Consider the following 15,840-nt stretch of genomic DNA (forward strand, 5'->3'; position numbering starts at 1 on the left):
CAATATATCAACATTGAATCCAGAAGTGCTTATTCAAATAGTCCACTGAGAATGACGTATGATTTATATATTTTTTGTTTCAATCGAAATGGTTACGAGTGAGGGAATTTAAAATGAAAGAGATGAATATTTTGAAGCCTCTTTTTCATTTACTCCACGACAATGACAAAATCCCCCCATTTCATTTAGCATGCATTCACGTAATAGCAATTTACTTCCACTTTCATACCTGATGTTTGTGAAGCTTCATTTTTATTCATCTTCAATTTATTTGATTGATGTCTCCCAATTCATAATAAGTTTCCTAGGATTCTAATAATATCATTTCAAACTTATCCTTTGACTTTCCTTGATAACCCTCAATACTAGCCGATAAAAATGAAAGTAGGGGTATTCATTCAGAAGGAAATAGAAAGAGTTTTTTCCTTTGAAGGGTAATAGAATAAATTGGGTAAATTATGGACAGAATAGATGGGAGAATTAGTTAATGATTTGCTCAATTATAATGATATTCAGATATTTTGGAAGTATCAGCAGATATAAAGCATCATTATTCTGTATGTATGAAATTCAAAACTGAAGCTATTGAAAGTTTCATGTTCTTCTGGTTTTATTAATTGACCAATCGAACTTCAATTTCACTGAAGGTGAGTATTTTTGCTCAATAGATGGAAATGTGTTCATTCACGTTGGAATATGTTAATTAATCCATTCATTGACATCGAGCTCTGGTTTTGTTTATTTCATCCGTCGAGACAACAAAAGCAGAAATTCTATCGCAGTTATCCGAAATTCTTCGGCGTGCGGATAAACTGAAGACAAGGTCACTATAATAACGGAACCACTTTTTAATTAATACAATTTACAACTCACCTTGCAGGTCACCAGAAACGGTTCAATAAACTCTATTCAAATAAATATTAAAATCTAGGGTTTTCACATGAATTTATCACACAAAAATTGGGACACAAATGTATCAGCGATCAAAATTGAGATTCGGATCCGCCAAAATTGTCATGTTTATATCGCTCGCACGTGAAAGACACCCGGACCGCTGGTACTTTTTGGGACGATTAGTTTCGAATTTGGCGCGCTTCTAGTACTTAAGGTACGATGTCATCCCCATGACTAGCGGGTACAAAGTCATGCCGGTGTTTGGATTCAACTGGCCGAAGAAGAAGTTGGACTACTCATGACATCTTCAAGAGCGGAGGGTCAAGGACCCATGGGAACTCAACGCTTAGCCGTGGAAGCCCAGGAGGGGAGGTACCGTTAATGGTACCTCAGTTTGGTGATCGAGTTGTGAAGAGTTACGATCGCTGCCTCAAATAAAGTAGAGCTGAACAGGTGCTGCTGTTTCGCCTTGTTTTGTCTTGATGTAGACAACTCATGATACTTCAAGGTTATGGGATAATTGGTACCTCTGGTACTCGATAAGGTATCTTCTTCTTGGAAGTTATTTCCACTGTTTTTGACGTAATGAGCACGTCTGGAGATGAATTGAAAATAAACCTGAGAGTTGGACGATGTGAATTTTTGATATTGTCGAATAATTTCACACGCGCGTTGAATTTTTATGTGTTGTTTTAGGATTCCTGGACCTAGGGGTGTCGACCTCCAGCTCACGAGAATGATCAGTTGATAATAAATGATTTTGAGGATGAGTATTATGAATTCCAACTGTGATTCGATTTTATGTGTTGTGAATTGATTCTCTCATTTATATAATTATTTCCATTCCTATTTGAGTTCTTTTGACTCATTCTGAATTTGATATGATAATTCATTGAAAATACCATAATTTCTTGAAGTTCATTCAGTAATTTCATTCCTAAGTCTTAGCCCTAAGTTTAAGTAGCAGAGCGCTATCATTCTTTCGAATTTACACATAGGCTAATTTTAATTTCCAAGAAACTCCAAGAAAGCGATGGCAATTCAAAATGTGATGAATGCACATTCGATTACAGGAAGAGGGTTTGTGAGAACTAAAAATTATAAAATATAATGTCTAGGAAGTAGTTTACCTCTGGAGCATCTTCAAAATTTATTTCACCTTACTATTTTGAATCATCCTATCAAGCTACTTCAGGTTGGAATGACCTTTGAAATCTATAAAACGAAAAGTTCTCAATTATGGTATGTATGAGCACTAGTTTCTCATCAAATTGAACATCATAGAAGGAGGGGGTTAAATATCCAAAATTTAAAGATTTTGATATTTGAGCAGATTCAGGGGTCGATTAGAAACCTCATATCGAAGTACCAATAAATCAATTGAAAGTAAAATAACTCTTTGCATGAACCAACTTTCTTGTCTATTCATCGTATCTATTGTCAAGACGGTAGTTTTTTTTAACCAGTTGTAGGCATCAGTAATTCAACTGAAGACCTGAAAAATTTCTATATTCTGCTACATGCATATCAAATAAAAATGAGTGTTCTTTATTTTCTCCAGATTCTGGTTGAATTTTCTATGGTATTAATATAATAAGCCAGCGACAAGTTTGGAATTATTATTAAAAACCTTTATATGATATACACGCAGAATTTAATCTCCATCTGAGCTGTTATGCCTGAAATAAAAGGTTTTTCGATGCTTGAATGTTTCGATGGTATCACACAAAACGAATGGACGAAGTGATTATTTTATAAACGCATGCAAAATCGAATCCGAAATCACTGAAATATTGTGTATTTCTTTTCCAATATTTCTCTTAAATTTTCCATGGTTTAGTGGTCATGTGAATTTTTGGAAATTTTTTTGAGATATTCTTCCGAAATTTTCTACGACGCTTCAAATAGTCATTTTACATCAAATACAAACTTTCATTCCGATTGAATATGGAGTTTCGAAATTAGCTGGAAAACAACAGTTCCAACTGTCATATTTACAGAACCCCTAATCGGATTTTGAAATTCAACAGCGGCTTTCGAAATTCAAATCTACCCTGAAAACTTTCATTCAAGAGATATCGTTCTTAGGACCCGATGGAGAGTATCGAATTCGAAGACAGATTCATCAACCTTCTCGTTAAAATTTCATCGAAAAATCTGTTCGGTGACGAGTACCTAATCGAAAATGAGGAATGGGAAGCTGCCATATTATATCATAACAATCTAAACAAGAATATCAAAAACAATAAGAGCATTTCCAATAAAGGTGACACAACAAGATATTTAAAAGTATTGAAGAAAAGATTTTCTAGCCTATTTTACCGATTTCCTACAATATCAATCTAATACTTTATGGAATAAGTATTCTATGTTGAACACTACCCAATATAAGTGGAATCAAATTCGGGTATTCAAGTCAATATTTCACAATGACATAATATCTTATAAAACAGGATGTCGGATGACGTCTAAAAATTCCAAAATTCCTGACGAAAATTTCAAATTTATCTTTTGATAAAAGTTGCTATTATCTTTGAGTTGGCCAGTGCTTGCAGACATGAAGAGCTTAGCAAGATATCGGTTGATCCATGTAGACGACAATGGAAATTTTTCAGTCCTCAAAATTCCTAACGTATACTGAAAAAATATTTTTCGTAATATCAATGAATGCTATTCATCAACATTCCGTACGTTGGGACAATGTACAGTGCATCCCATTTTGGGTGAGACAGCCAGGTTTCTCTCTTGTTATTTAAGATAGAGCCTTGCGGTTTTCACGTTCCTTTCCTACTTTTTCGTGAAACTCAAGTTCGTCTTATCAGATTTTGCATAACTGTTTCCGTTCAAGAGATACAGGGTGATTTTGGAAATTGATACTTTTCGGACCCCTCCTTTATCTCCGAAGTTATTAGAAATAATGCTGAGGTAAAAACTACGTCTGAATCAGAATTCTGCGTAGAATCCAGTGGCGTACTCAATATTTTTTTTCGGGGTATGGTTTTGAAGATTCGACACAAACCCATATTTTTTTTAATGGAACACCATATATATCATTACTTCGTTGAATTCGTTATTTTTTTCGTGGCGTGGTAAGGAGATGAATATCACGATTCTGAAGTGAACAAAATCAGTAATACTTTTCCGATAGTTCTATCGATGAAAAATTAATAACTATGGACATGTTTTCCTATCAGCAAAAAAACCACATTTATTATGTGAATACATTTATTGTGCTATCCAATCAAATATCAACTTTTGTGCTGGTGCTCCCATATTATCATGGTTAACAAGAAAACAACAAAAAGTTGAGTTATTTCAAAACTGAATTTGTTTTAACTTGAAGCTTTTATGATTGAATATAAGAGTAATTTTTTTTGGAAATCATGAATTTATCTGTCGAATCGAAATAATTCAAACAAATGAACTAAATTTCAATGATAAAAATTTCATGAAAAAATATAATTCCGATTATAATTCCTGCAGTTCTGCTCATAAAGTCGATATTTCTTCTTTCTCTGCAAAATTTTACAATATTAGAAATCGTTAATCACCACTGAAATATCTTTATGGCAGTAAACATTTGATCGCAAACGTAAATATTGTTTCTTCGTAGGGAGAAGTATTAAAAAAAAACAACAAACTTTTACCCGTTAGGAAAATATTCAATAAATTTGTGATTGCAATAAAGATAAAAACATAAATATAACATGCCTACTAACTAATTACTCAAAAACAATAATTGTGAAAGGAAAATAAAATCATTTTTTCTTTAGATGCGAATTTTTCCATTAGCGTGACCATTTTCAGTATAGCGTAATCGATACACACTAAATATCAAAGATTTTTATATATTCTTTGCTATGGATTTCGCCCCTCAGGCCATTATCAGGCAACCTGAAATACAATATCTAATTATTTAACTGACATATACACAACTTTTCAAAAAGTAATAACTTTCAATCTAACACAGTTTGACAACAATTTGGGGAACTCTTCACAAAATTAGTAGATATTATTCACATTATTCTATAGGTTAGGGTATATGACCGGGAGCAAATTCTTACCATCAAAATTCATGAAATACATTGATCTATTTCTAGTATCATATTTCCTGCTGTTAAAATAATATATGAGGTCCCTAAAAGCGCAATTGGTGCACTCATGAATGAGCACTGCAAAAATTCAAGAAATGTCTTCCATTCATTCTATTAAGAAATTTTTTGTTTTCATTTTCCAGAGAATGATAACTATAAAAAGTTATCATTTTTATTCCGTCACCATATGGGGATTTATAATATTGAATAATGAATATTTGTTATGTCGAATAAAAAATTATATAACACTGTCTTTGTCTTTAATTGCAATAATCCTTAATAATATCTTCATTTGATATCCTTGTTTCTGACAATGGAATATGTGAAGGTTCACTCGAACTCCTATAGAGCATTATTAAGTACCATTACACAGGATCTTGCACCAGGATGCGGTGCTCCATATCTCTGGTAGGGCGAATGAGCAAAATTCTGCAAATTTCCATTTACAAGCTGTTTTTCATACCCTGTATATCAACGGTTCATTTCAGATACACCGTTTGGGAGATTAATTCATGTGTAATATTCGATCGGACATAAATTTCAATAGGACTCACACTATAACATTGTAAGAACAAATATTTCAATTGGCTAATATTAAAAAAAAATCCTTTCATGCTGAATATCACAAAAACCATCAATAGTTTGGATTGGTATAAAGTATCTTACATTTAGCGTTTTGAAAAAAAAAAAAAAAATAGGTTTTCTATTGAAAAATAGAATCGGGATCCAGAAAAAAGGAATGTAACAAAATTTGTAAGTAATAAAAAATACTCCTACAACTTCACCCTTCCGGACCAATTCAACACCACTAAATAATGATTTTTCAACATAACAAATCAGACCATAAACCCAATAAATAGGCAAAAATCAATACATGACCTGCTAAAAATTATCTTTCGCGGAATTGTTCCTCAGTTTCCATGCGGATTTCTTGAACCAAGATCACCAAGGCTTAACTATCTATGGCCAATGAAGGGATTCCTAAGGAGGGGATCCCGTCAATACAATAAGTAAATAGTACTAAATCTGCTGCAGAATCGGGAGGGTTTCTTCAGAACCGATTCTCCAAGTGATGATTTTTCAAATCCTCAGGTGTACCAGAATCGCTACAGGCCCCTTATATTAGGGAATCATCTCCCATAGATTTATACTGATTGTATTCCATTAAAAATCATGACAAAATACAAAGTAAATATCGATAATAAATGCATTATTCAAATATTTTTTATCATTGTGCAAAATGGATTAGTAAAATAAACCGCTAGTTCTGCTACTATAAATACCTTGAATTTCATTTGAATTATATTTTCTGTCCCCCCAAATGTTGAATTCAATTGAAAATTCTTATCGCACTCTATTCATGCTGAGACCTTCTTGAAAATTCTTCGTTAGTAAACCTATGAGCTATTTTCATAACTAAATTAGATAAACCAGCCATAGCAACCAGAAAAATGGTTTTGGTATGAACTCAAGTACAAAATGTCTTGAAATAGTTACAATAAATAATTCATCCAGAAATCATATCAAAATATTTCACTTTATTCAACCTGCCATATTGAGTATTTCATTCTAAACTATACATAAAAACGTTAGACAAGCATTTAGAATTCTCAAGTTCGATATAGGCATAATGAAAGTACTGATGATTTATTTTCTGTATTTTGCACATTTAATAGAATGATTCATTTCTAACACAATGAAACGCAAATTTTATAACAAAAATGAATATTTATTTTCATCAAAAATATGATGTACACACTGAAAGTATAAATTTTCTTGAATTGTCTTAAAATCTAAAATAAATACTGTTCATCATTAAAAAATATCCTATTTTGGTAGATATACGAGCATTCATATCAAATGTTTCGTATCTCACTGAAGGAAGATCACATTGGCACTTAAAATGAAGTTCAGGTCTTTCTCAGCTAAGAATCTTATCTATCCATGGTATGAACTTCTGTATGTTTGTGTATACTCCTGGTAAATGTTCACGTCCGCATCCTATCCCCCAGGACACTAATCCTATGAGGGTTCTTCGTCCATCTATATTCAAGGTGAGTGGTCCACCAGAATCCCCTTGACATGAATCACGACCGCCCTGTAATGATGATCTTGTTTTAAATTTGAGAAAAAAATTTTGGCATTGAGCCTACAATGTATTCAGATAAGGAGGAAAGACTTTATGAAGAATTTGCAATTTGTCAGAGTCGAAATAGAATAATAATAGATATAGGTTAGTTTTGACCTCTTCTTATATTTCAACAGAAGATTCCTGATTGCAAAAGAATAGTTATTTGATTTGATAGGCGGCAAAATAGTCAATTGGCTGCTGTGGCTAATCGTTCATAGCTGAGCGGAGTGAGGCTAGGAATTCAGCTGAGGCAGTCATTCTACTTTGCTGTCTAGTTAAATTTATAATTTTTCCTGGGATTGAGAGCAAATAATAATTTTGCAGACACATATCAATCAGCAAATTATTACTTTTTCTACCTAGGCAACAAAATGATTATTCTTAATGGAAATGAAACATTTCATAAGTCGTCAAACTACAATTATTATGGAGATATACATTTCCATAGCAAACAACCATTCCAACAATTGTGATTTAAATCAAATTTTGTTCGAATTGATTACTTCATGAAAAATAGAAAGATAGTGGAAATTATAATAATTTTCAAATACAATATCCTTCATATATCATTATAAAGAACCGGAGAAGACTAATCTTCTCCTCTACTATTTTTTTCGATTTGGCTCGGTAGCATCGATTTAGTTTCTTATTCTGAAGGAAGTTATTATATTATTCTGTTTTTCAACTTGGCAAGTAGGCAACAATGGAAGAATTCGAAGTTTGAATGTTCATAGATGAATATCATTTATTCATCATATTTGAAAATGAAAAGTTAAATGGGTAACTTTTTTTCGAAATGAAATAAAAAACTGTAATGAATGAATATCAGAACTAAGATGAGTGATTGCAAGCTGAATTCGATATTATTATCGATAATGGAAAGAAAATCAAGAGAAGAATATATACATATACATCGCTAACGAAATTGCAATCACTCTTTTAATATTTTATAAATAGTATGTAGTTAACCGAATGGAATTGAAAAGTGAGTATATGCTTTTTCTATTTATTAGCTCATTTTCAATATTGAAATGGTATATCTTATGCGTGTAAAACTTCATGTGCAGGTGTCCAAGGGAGGCATAACTCAGTATGAAAATTCAAACTGTCGAATCGGCAAATGTGGAAATGAAAAAAAGGGCTTTTGACTTCAAGAATCTACTATTGAAATGAATGTGTCAAATTTTCACTTTGTCTACTGTATACTGATTATATAAAAAGTATGATTTGAGTATATACAAGTATAGCATATTTCCTGAATAAACAGCAGTTTAGTGAATACTCTATGTTTATCTCTTATATAAAATTTGCTTCAGGAAATATAACACTATTTCTTCTGACGTTCGGAGAGCACATATTATTCATTCCAGAATTCACTATTTATGATTCAATTTGATTATATATTGTGATATTGTCTTCTCCTTTTATCCATATTGGATGAAAATCACACTGACGGTATATCATATTATGTATATTGTTGAAAATTGTTTCTCGAATTTCTCACAATTCATCACACAAAGATGACATTATTAGATCCAAAATGGTAACAAAGCTACCTTCAGTAGACTAGAGAGCAAAATTAATAATATATTTGACTGCTATGTAAATTCAGATAGCTATGTATGTATAGGCGTCCACAAATTAAGTTGGACAATCTCCGATTGACGCATATCGTCAATTAACTTTATTGAATGTATACATTGTGCCAGAATGTGAAGACTAAATCAAAGGGCAGATTTTTCGTACACACATATTCAATGGGATTTATATCCAATTAACGAAATAGCCACAACAAAGCTCAAACCATTTGGAATATAGTTTAATTTAGTTCAAATAATTATAAAACATATAGCTCGACGAGTAATATGTGTGTGGTCGTATATTTGGGGGACGGTCATAATGATACGAAGTATGGTGAGCGACTATCAAAGGCAAGAGACTCAACAACCCTACGCACATACTCCTCATCAGCCCTCTGTACATGTTCTTCAATAGCAAACATCACATCAGTATCTCACCATTATACAGGGTTAGAACTATTTAGAGGGCCACTACACTACAGGGATATCGAAAACCGATAGAAAGACAGGGTGGCTTGAATTACCAAAAAATTGCGTTATTTAGGGATGAGTGTGTTTGTGTGAACAGATCCGAAATATCTCCATTGGTTATTAGATATCTTGAAATAAATTAAAATCGAGATTTCTGTTTTTTTTTCTATATAACACTTTTTTTTTGGAGATAACATCACGGAATTTGGTTTACAGCAATTATCCAATATAGATATATTAATGGTGTCTTCGCTCTTCAGATTTTTTCCATTGTTTCAGGGACGCGATAGTCAAGTGAACTCTTCAAATTCGCGTACCTAGACCCGATATTTTTGTAGAGTGTAATTGTTGAATTCGTAATTTTTTCTTTATCACCTCTTCAGGAAAACTACTATGGCGTCCATAAAAAAAATTGACTGTCGCATATCTGAAACAATGGAAAACAGAAAAAATCTGACGACACCATTAGAATCTCTATGTTGGATAATGACTACAAACCGAAATTCATGAAGTTATTTCCAAAAACAAATGATTTATACAGAAAAAAAAAGAAAATCTCGATTTTCGGTTTTTTCGAGATATCTCGGAAACCATTGTAAATATTCTGGATCTGTTACCACCAATGAACTAATACCTAAAGAACCCAACTTTTTTGTAATTCAAGCCACCCTGTATTCCTAACGGTTTTCGATATTCCTGTAGTGTAGTGGCCCTCTGAATAGTTCTAACCCTGTATTGCTGACATCTACTCCTTTCAAAGTAGTATGTATAAATAATATCGAATTCAAAGAAATTTTTTCCTCAGCAAAATTGAACGGAATCGTATTATCTACCTAATTAATAATATTAATCTATTGTATCGTATCCAATACCTATTAGCTCAGTCTTATACATTCTTAGCTTCAATAAATAAAGAGACAAAAAATGTACCGCTAAAAAAAATCGAAGATTTCATTTCATTTTCAAAGATGACAAAATATTACGGAAAGGTATAATTCAATCGGGATGATTAGAAAGAGGTACATATTCTCATTTGGAATCGTACAATTGGACTTAATTAATATGAATAATGTTTATCTTCAAAAAATGCAAATATTTTCACCTCCTTGTAGCCGGCACAAAGGAAAACGTCATGAATGATTTCTCGCCTTCCTGCGGCTTTAAACCACCTCTGACATCTTTCATTCGGTATGACTTCAACATCGACCTCTTGCAATGTGGAAGGCACAGTAGCTTGTCCATGTCTCGTTCGACCCCATCCGGCTACAGTTGCCATTTTTCCTACCAACTTGACCTGAAACATCAAATAATACTTTGAGAATTCTCCTTTCAAGCAGTCATCAGACATGTCCTTTCCTTCAAGCTTTCAAAAAAGGATATATGATAAAAAATTGCATGTAAATTTTATTAGAACGGTCGTAAAAATAGACCGTAGTAATATTGAAAAATCAAAGGTTACTTCAAAAATTTATATTATTATCTCTATTAAAAAAATATTTCGAAAATTTTCAACATATTTGCAAAGTGAAATTTTTATGCTGTCCAATTCGTTCTCTTGTTGCGAACTAATGAAACTTTATTAATCAATTATTTCATTAGTAACTGGATAGAAATTAATTATTGAATGCAATATAACCAAATTTAATTTCCACATTTCAGCATTTATATTTTTCAACGGCCAAATCTTTGACCTGTATATGATTATGTATCAATATTGAAGTGTTGACAGCTACTGAAATTGATTTCTGGCGAAGAGCTGCTGGAAAATATAGAATGGAAAGAGTTACAAATGAGAGAGTGAAGGAGATAATGGACGTCAAGCATACAATAGTGGAGTGGAGGATATCAAAGATAAACAGCTTATATGGTTTGGACATGTGAAGAGAATGACGGATATAAGGTTACCGAAACAAATGACGGAATGAACAGAATATATGAGGAAATCAAGGAGAGAGGACACAGACTGAAATGATAGAGAGGGCTGGCGATTATGCATCGGGAGATGTAGAACGTTGTAAAGGTTATATGTTAATTTCCAAAAATTCCTTCCAATTAATTCAATATTCAGAATTTTATAATTACAAAATTTTTCGGAATGAAACGGAATAATAACTAAAAAAGAACTCAACACAATTACCAACCAATTTGTTTGTTGAGTATGTGATAGTTTTTAGAAAGAATAATTGTCTCAGAATAGAATGCATAAATTCAAAATTGTAAGTATTGTTTTCTATATAAAATTGAATCATATGATTTGTGAATTCCGTTGAAAGCTATATAACTCAAATTTCAAAACGAATGATCTAAGTGATGTTTGATGTATTATGAATGATGATATGTTCAAATAAGATATGAAAGAAATTCACAGAGAATGGTTGAGAAATAGGAGGATTGAAATGTCAGTGAGTGCCTTCGCTAATGATATTGTGTATATAGAAACAAAAAAAAAAGTACAAAGAAATGGGGATGTGTGAAATGAAGTAGAAACTGAGATATTGCAAAATATAAACGTTGAAAGCTTCAAGTGAAAATTTGAATGTTTTTTCGCTTTTATAATATATTTTAATTCATCTTTCAGATTTTTCAAATGGAAATTATAAACCGATTACTACTGGAACTGTAAATTATGTTGGAACAATCAGTGGCGTACCTAAGGAGGATAATGGCGATATATCCCCCTCAGGAGGAATATAAGTATATGGTATAAGTACCAACGCTCAATAATTTAATTGTGCAAAATCTGAATTAACGAATTCATCAACCAATGGTTTTATCGAAGTGCTCGATCTGATTTGAATGTCGTTGGTACAATCATTATTTAAAAACGGGATATGAATGCCAAATTGATAGAGAATGTGGAAATTAATAAAATCCTGAAGAAAAATCTCCGAAATATACGAATTCAATCGGCGGCTCCCTTAACAGCAATTCCTCCAATTTTTTAGGCTCCTAAAGTAGGGGAATAATATCTTATTTCAAATATCTGATTATCCCTTTGTCACAAAGAATCTTTTTGTCGGCTCTTCCATCACTTGCTGCGTTAACATTCTTACTCACAAAAATAATAAATAGGTTTAGTATATTCTGTCGATTAGTTTGAGGTGATTGACGTGAAATTTTGCTATTTCAGTGTGTGTTGCATGATCCCAAAACTTCATAATCTTATTATGAATTATTATTATGGGCACTTCGACTAGTGAAAATCAATCTCAAGAAGTGTCTGTGAATTCAAAGGATATTGGAAATATCGTTTTATAACTCTTTCACCCAGTTGCAGGAACGTTCATTAAAATTTAATGCTGCCATTGAAATTTCAAACGTACAATACGAGAAGCCTATTGGCTACCTGAGCCGTTTAATGGAGGATTAAAATTTTAAGGCAGCATTGAATTTTATCAAAAATTCCTGCAACTGGGTGTGAGTCCCCCCAAAAGGTTTATGTCTGGGAACGCCACTGTGATCAATTATGTACACTTAGAAGACAAGGATATCTCTATAATAAAGTATTCTTGAACAAATTATTCAATTTTGATTTAATTTGATGGAATATAATAAAAAGAACATAATATTATATTCTAAAACAAGTTGCTGAATGGGCTTCTATTCCAACACGAATGCGAAATTCGAAAACGAGCGACGAAGGAGCGAGTTTTGGAACGCATGAGTGTTGGAATTGCCTTCTGCAACGAGTATTAGACGATATTTTCTCTATTTCAGTCAAGTTTTGTGAAATATTGTCGAAATTCAATGAAAAATTCAGATTATATATCCTAGTGACTTATGTATTGTATCTTGGCAGTTGGTGTGACTGTTACGAACATTGACAGATTTCGGATTTTGAATCGTACGTTTCGAATTTTGAAAAAAATTACAATTACGCATTAAATTCGTGAATTATGTCTGACAAAATCGATTTAACACCACCAGAATCAAGAGAAATTGGTAATAATGTTACAAATCATTTCACTATATCCAAATTATATTATATTATATTGACAATTATTGACGTTTATGGAAATTTGATAGGATTGGAAGTCAGCATAGACAACCACAAAATGAAAAACATAACTGAAAACGATGCTGTAATGAACTCATTACAGCACTGTTTTTAGAACTGTAATGAACTCATTACGATACTGAAATAGAGAAATTCATTTTTAGACCCTATTTTCAAACTGAAATGAGAATGCTCAGTAGAATACCCATTACTTTTGTATACTTCCATTCCGTTCATTACGAGAAAGCTTCAAAACACTCAATACGCGTGTTGCAGTCGCTGTTGATATCGACTTTAAATCGACCAGGTCTCTTTTAGGGGTTAAATTGGATTCGTGGTTATTTTCGGAGCAAGCGAAGCGGGTGTAGCTCATTTATTTCGAATCCCCAGACTGAGGAATGTGTCAGCGAATTCCCTTCGTTCCATTGAACTGAGGAATGAATTTTTCAAGGAACGAGGAGAAATGAGGTTCGTTGAACGGACCTGTGAGAAATAGGGTAATTCTTCTGAATTATTCTGTAGCCAAGAATGGCTGACTTTATAATATTTTATCGTAGAGATTTTCATTGACTCAGTATGTTATGTTCAAAAGTTATATTCATGAAAACAAATCGTTAACGGTTGATATATATGTCACAAATTGTCCACGTAATTTTTTCAAATGTGGAAAATATGTACCTAACAATTTTCAGATTACAATATGAGATAACTGTTACACATATTCTTTTTCGATTTTTTACTGAAAATTGGGTTCAAAATGTGTGAGTATTGTCTTGAATTTCTTCTCAAATAAAGTTCAATAGAATATAGCAAATGGTAAATAAGAACTAGTCTAGATTGATACCTTTTTGGAGTATTTAATATCAAGAACTGAGCAATACCTGAAGATGCTTATACAAAGTGTCCAAAAAGGGTATCGGGTATTTGTTTTGTAGCTGCATTTAAGAATGAGTGACGGGGGGGGGATTGTGAAGGGGATCGTGATGTCCGCAATTTTTTGGAGTTTCAGTGACGATGGAGCAGTACCCAGGAACGCATCGCGCTTTTTGCGTACGAGAGTATTATCGCAACGGTGATTCAATAGTAGCTTTTCAACAATCTCAACGTTTATATCGTGAGGAATATCTTACACGCCATGCACCCTTGATGACTCCATTAGAAAATGGATCCGAATGTTCGAAAATACAGGTGTGACGATAAAAATTCAAGAATTTGAACGCCCTCGTTCAGACCGCGACGAAGAAACGGTCCTTATTTTCATGAAAATCGACGAGGCCAACTACTCAATGTAATTAGTGACCGTTATTGCGATATGCTGCGAAACTTTTTGGGTCCAGAGTTACTGGAATTTCAAGGTTATAATTCAAGAACGTGGTTTCAACAAGATGGGGCCACTCGCCATACAACAAATCAAGCAATGGTAGCTGTTAAAGAATTATTCCCTAATAAGGTCATTTCGCGTAGGGGTAATATCAACTGGCCTCCCAGAAGCCCCGACCTCAGTCCACTTGGCTATTTTGCATTGGGGTACATTAAAAGTAAGGTGTATGAGAATAATCCAACGAATTTGACCCAATTGAAACAAAACATAAGGTCAGAAATGGCAGCAATATCGAGAGCTATGTGTCAGCGTGTGATCGCCAATTTTCGTTCCCTATTAGAAGAGTGCCTGCAGCGTAACGGTCACCATTTAGATAACATAATCTTTTCCAAATAATTTTCCACTTCATGCTGTAATAATTAACAATAATTTTTTTTTCAAATTGTAACTAGTTTTTGTTTTATCGAAGTTACAAATACCCGATACCCTTTTTGGACACCTTGTATTTTCTATGATTTTAAAGATGCAATCGACAGGAAATTTGACACTAGGCTTGTAATTCCAACAGGAAAAAATTCAATTCGAATGATATATTATTGCTGAGTTTTTGCTCTTTCGATATTCTGCTTGAACTTGTTTCTAGTTCTAGGACGCGATCAATAAAATTTTTCGAATGAAGCTTCAAATTGTTTATTCTGATATGAGTATTTAATCTTGATGGATAACAATTATCGAGAAACCAAAATTTTGAACCCCAAGGCCGATTTTACCCATTAACGAACTAAACACCGACGTTTTTTTTCGTTCAAGAGTTGTCATATTTATGAACGTACAGCATTGAATTTGACTACATGTCCGTCATCGCCGAGTCGCACATTATCGTTTGAGACCATTTTCGGTTAAAAATATATAAATAAAGACATCTTACATACGTACAGGATGGGCCAAATTGGACACTTTTGAATGAGAATTCCTATTTCTCTACTAGATAGACGAAAACTGATATCGTTTTCTAAGGGCCAATTCAAGAGAAACTCATTGGTGAAAACCGCAACTCCATAGCTATCACCGTTACATATTTACATGATGTTTTTCGAAAATGTTCATTTTAGAAAATATTGCTGTAACTTGTTTTTCCTGTTGAAAATTTTTCATTTATTTGAAAAAATATCATAGTAACGTGGAATTCAATGAATTGAATTTAATTTTCCGCAAACTGATAATTCATGAGATATCGCTATGGATTTTTTTCCAAATGGGTCAAGGGATTCACGGCTTGGCTTGATTTTCAAGCTTCTTAGCTTGAGCTTGACTTGATTTCAAGTCAAGCTCGAGTCAAGTAATAGTTTTTC

At 32.9% G+C, this 15,840-nt stretch overlaps 2 protein-coding genes across 4 annotated transcripts in view; both read right to left on the reverse strand.

Moving 5' to 3' along the window:
- LOC123671348 (serine proteinase stubble) overlaps window positions 1-1,198 on the reverse strand; it is a 70,874-nt gene extending 69,676 nt beyond the window's left edge. The window contains exon 1 of the mRNA XM_045605125.1: window positions 874-1,198. The gene's annotated coding sequence lies outside the window, so the exon portion shown is untranslated. The remainder of the gene's footprint in view (window positions 1-873) is intronic.
- Window positions 1,199-6,696: 5,498 nt separating this feature from the next.
- The window catches only part of LOC123671350 (serine proteinase stubble), a 53,969-nt gene continuing 44,825 nt past the window's right edge, over window positions 6,697-15,840 (reverse strand). For all 3 annotated transcript variants that reach the window (XM_045605129.1, XM_045605127.1, XM_045605128.1), the window contains 2 exons: window positions 10,273-10,464; window positions 6,697-7,086 (listed from right to left, as the gene is read on the reverse strand). In XM_045605129.1, the coding sequence (XP_045461085.1) occupies window positions 6,910-7,086; window positions 10,273-10,464 (369 nt within the window). In that variant the 3' untranslated portion in view covers window positions 6,697-6,909. The remainder of the gene's footprint in view (window positions 7,087-10,272; window positions 10,465-15,840) is intronic.

Source organism: Harmonia axyridis, chromosome 1 (genome assembly GCF_914767665.1).
Source record: "Harmonia axyridis chromosome 1, icHarAxyr1.1, whole genome shotgun sequence".
Lineage (NCBI taxonomy): Eukaryota > Metazoa > Arthropoda > Insecta > Coleoptera > Coccinellidae > Harmonia > Harmonia axyridis.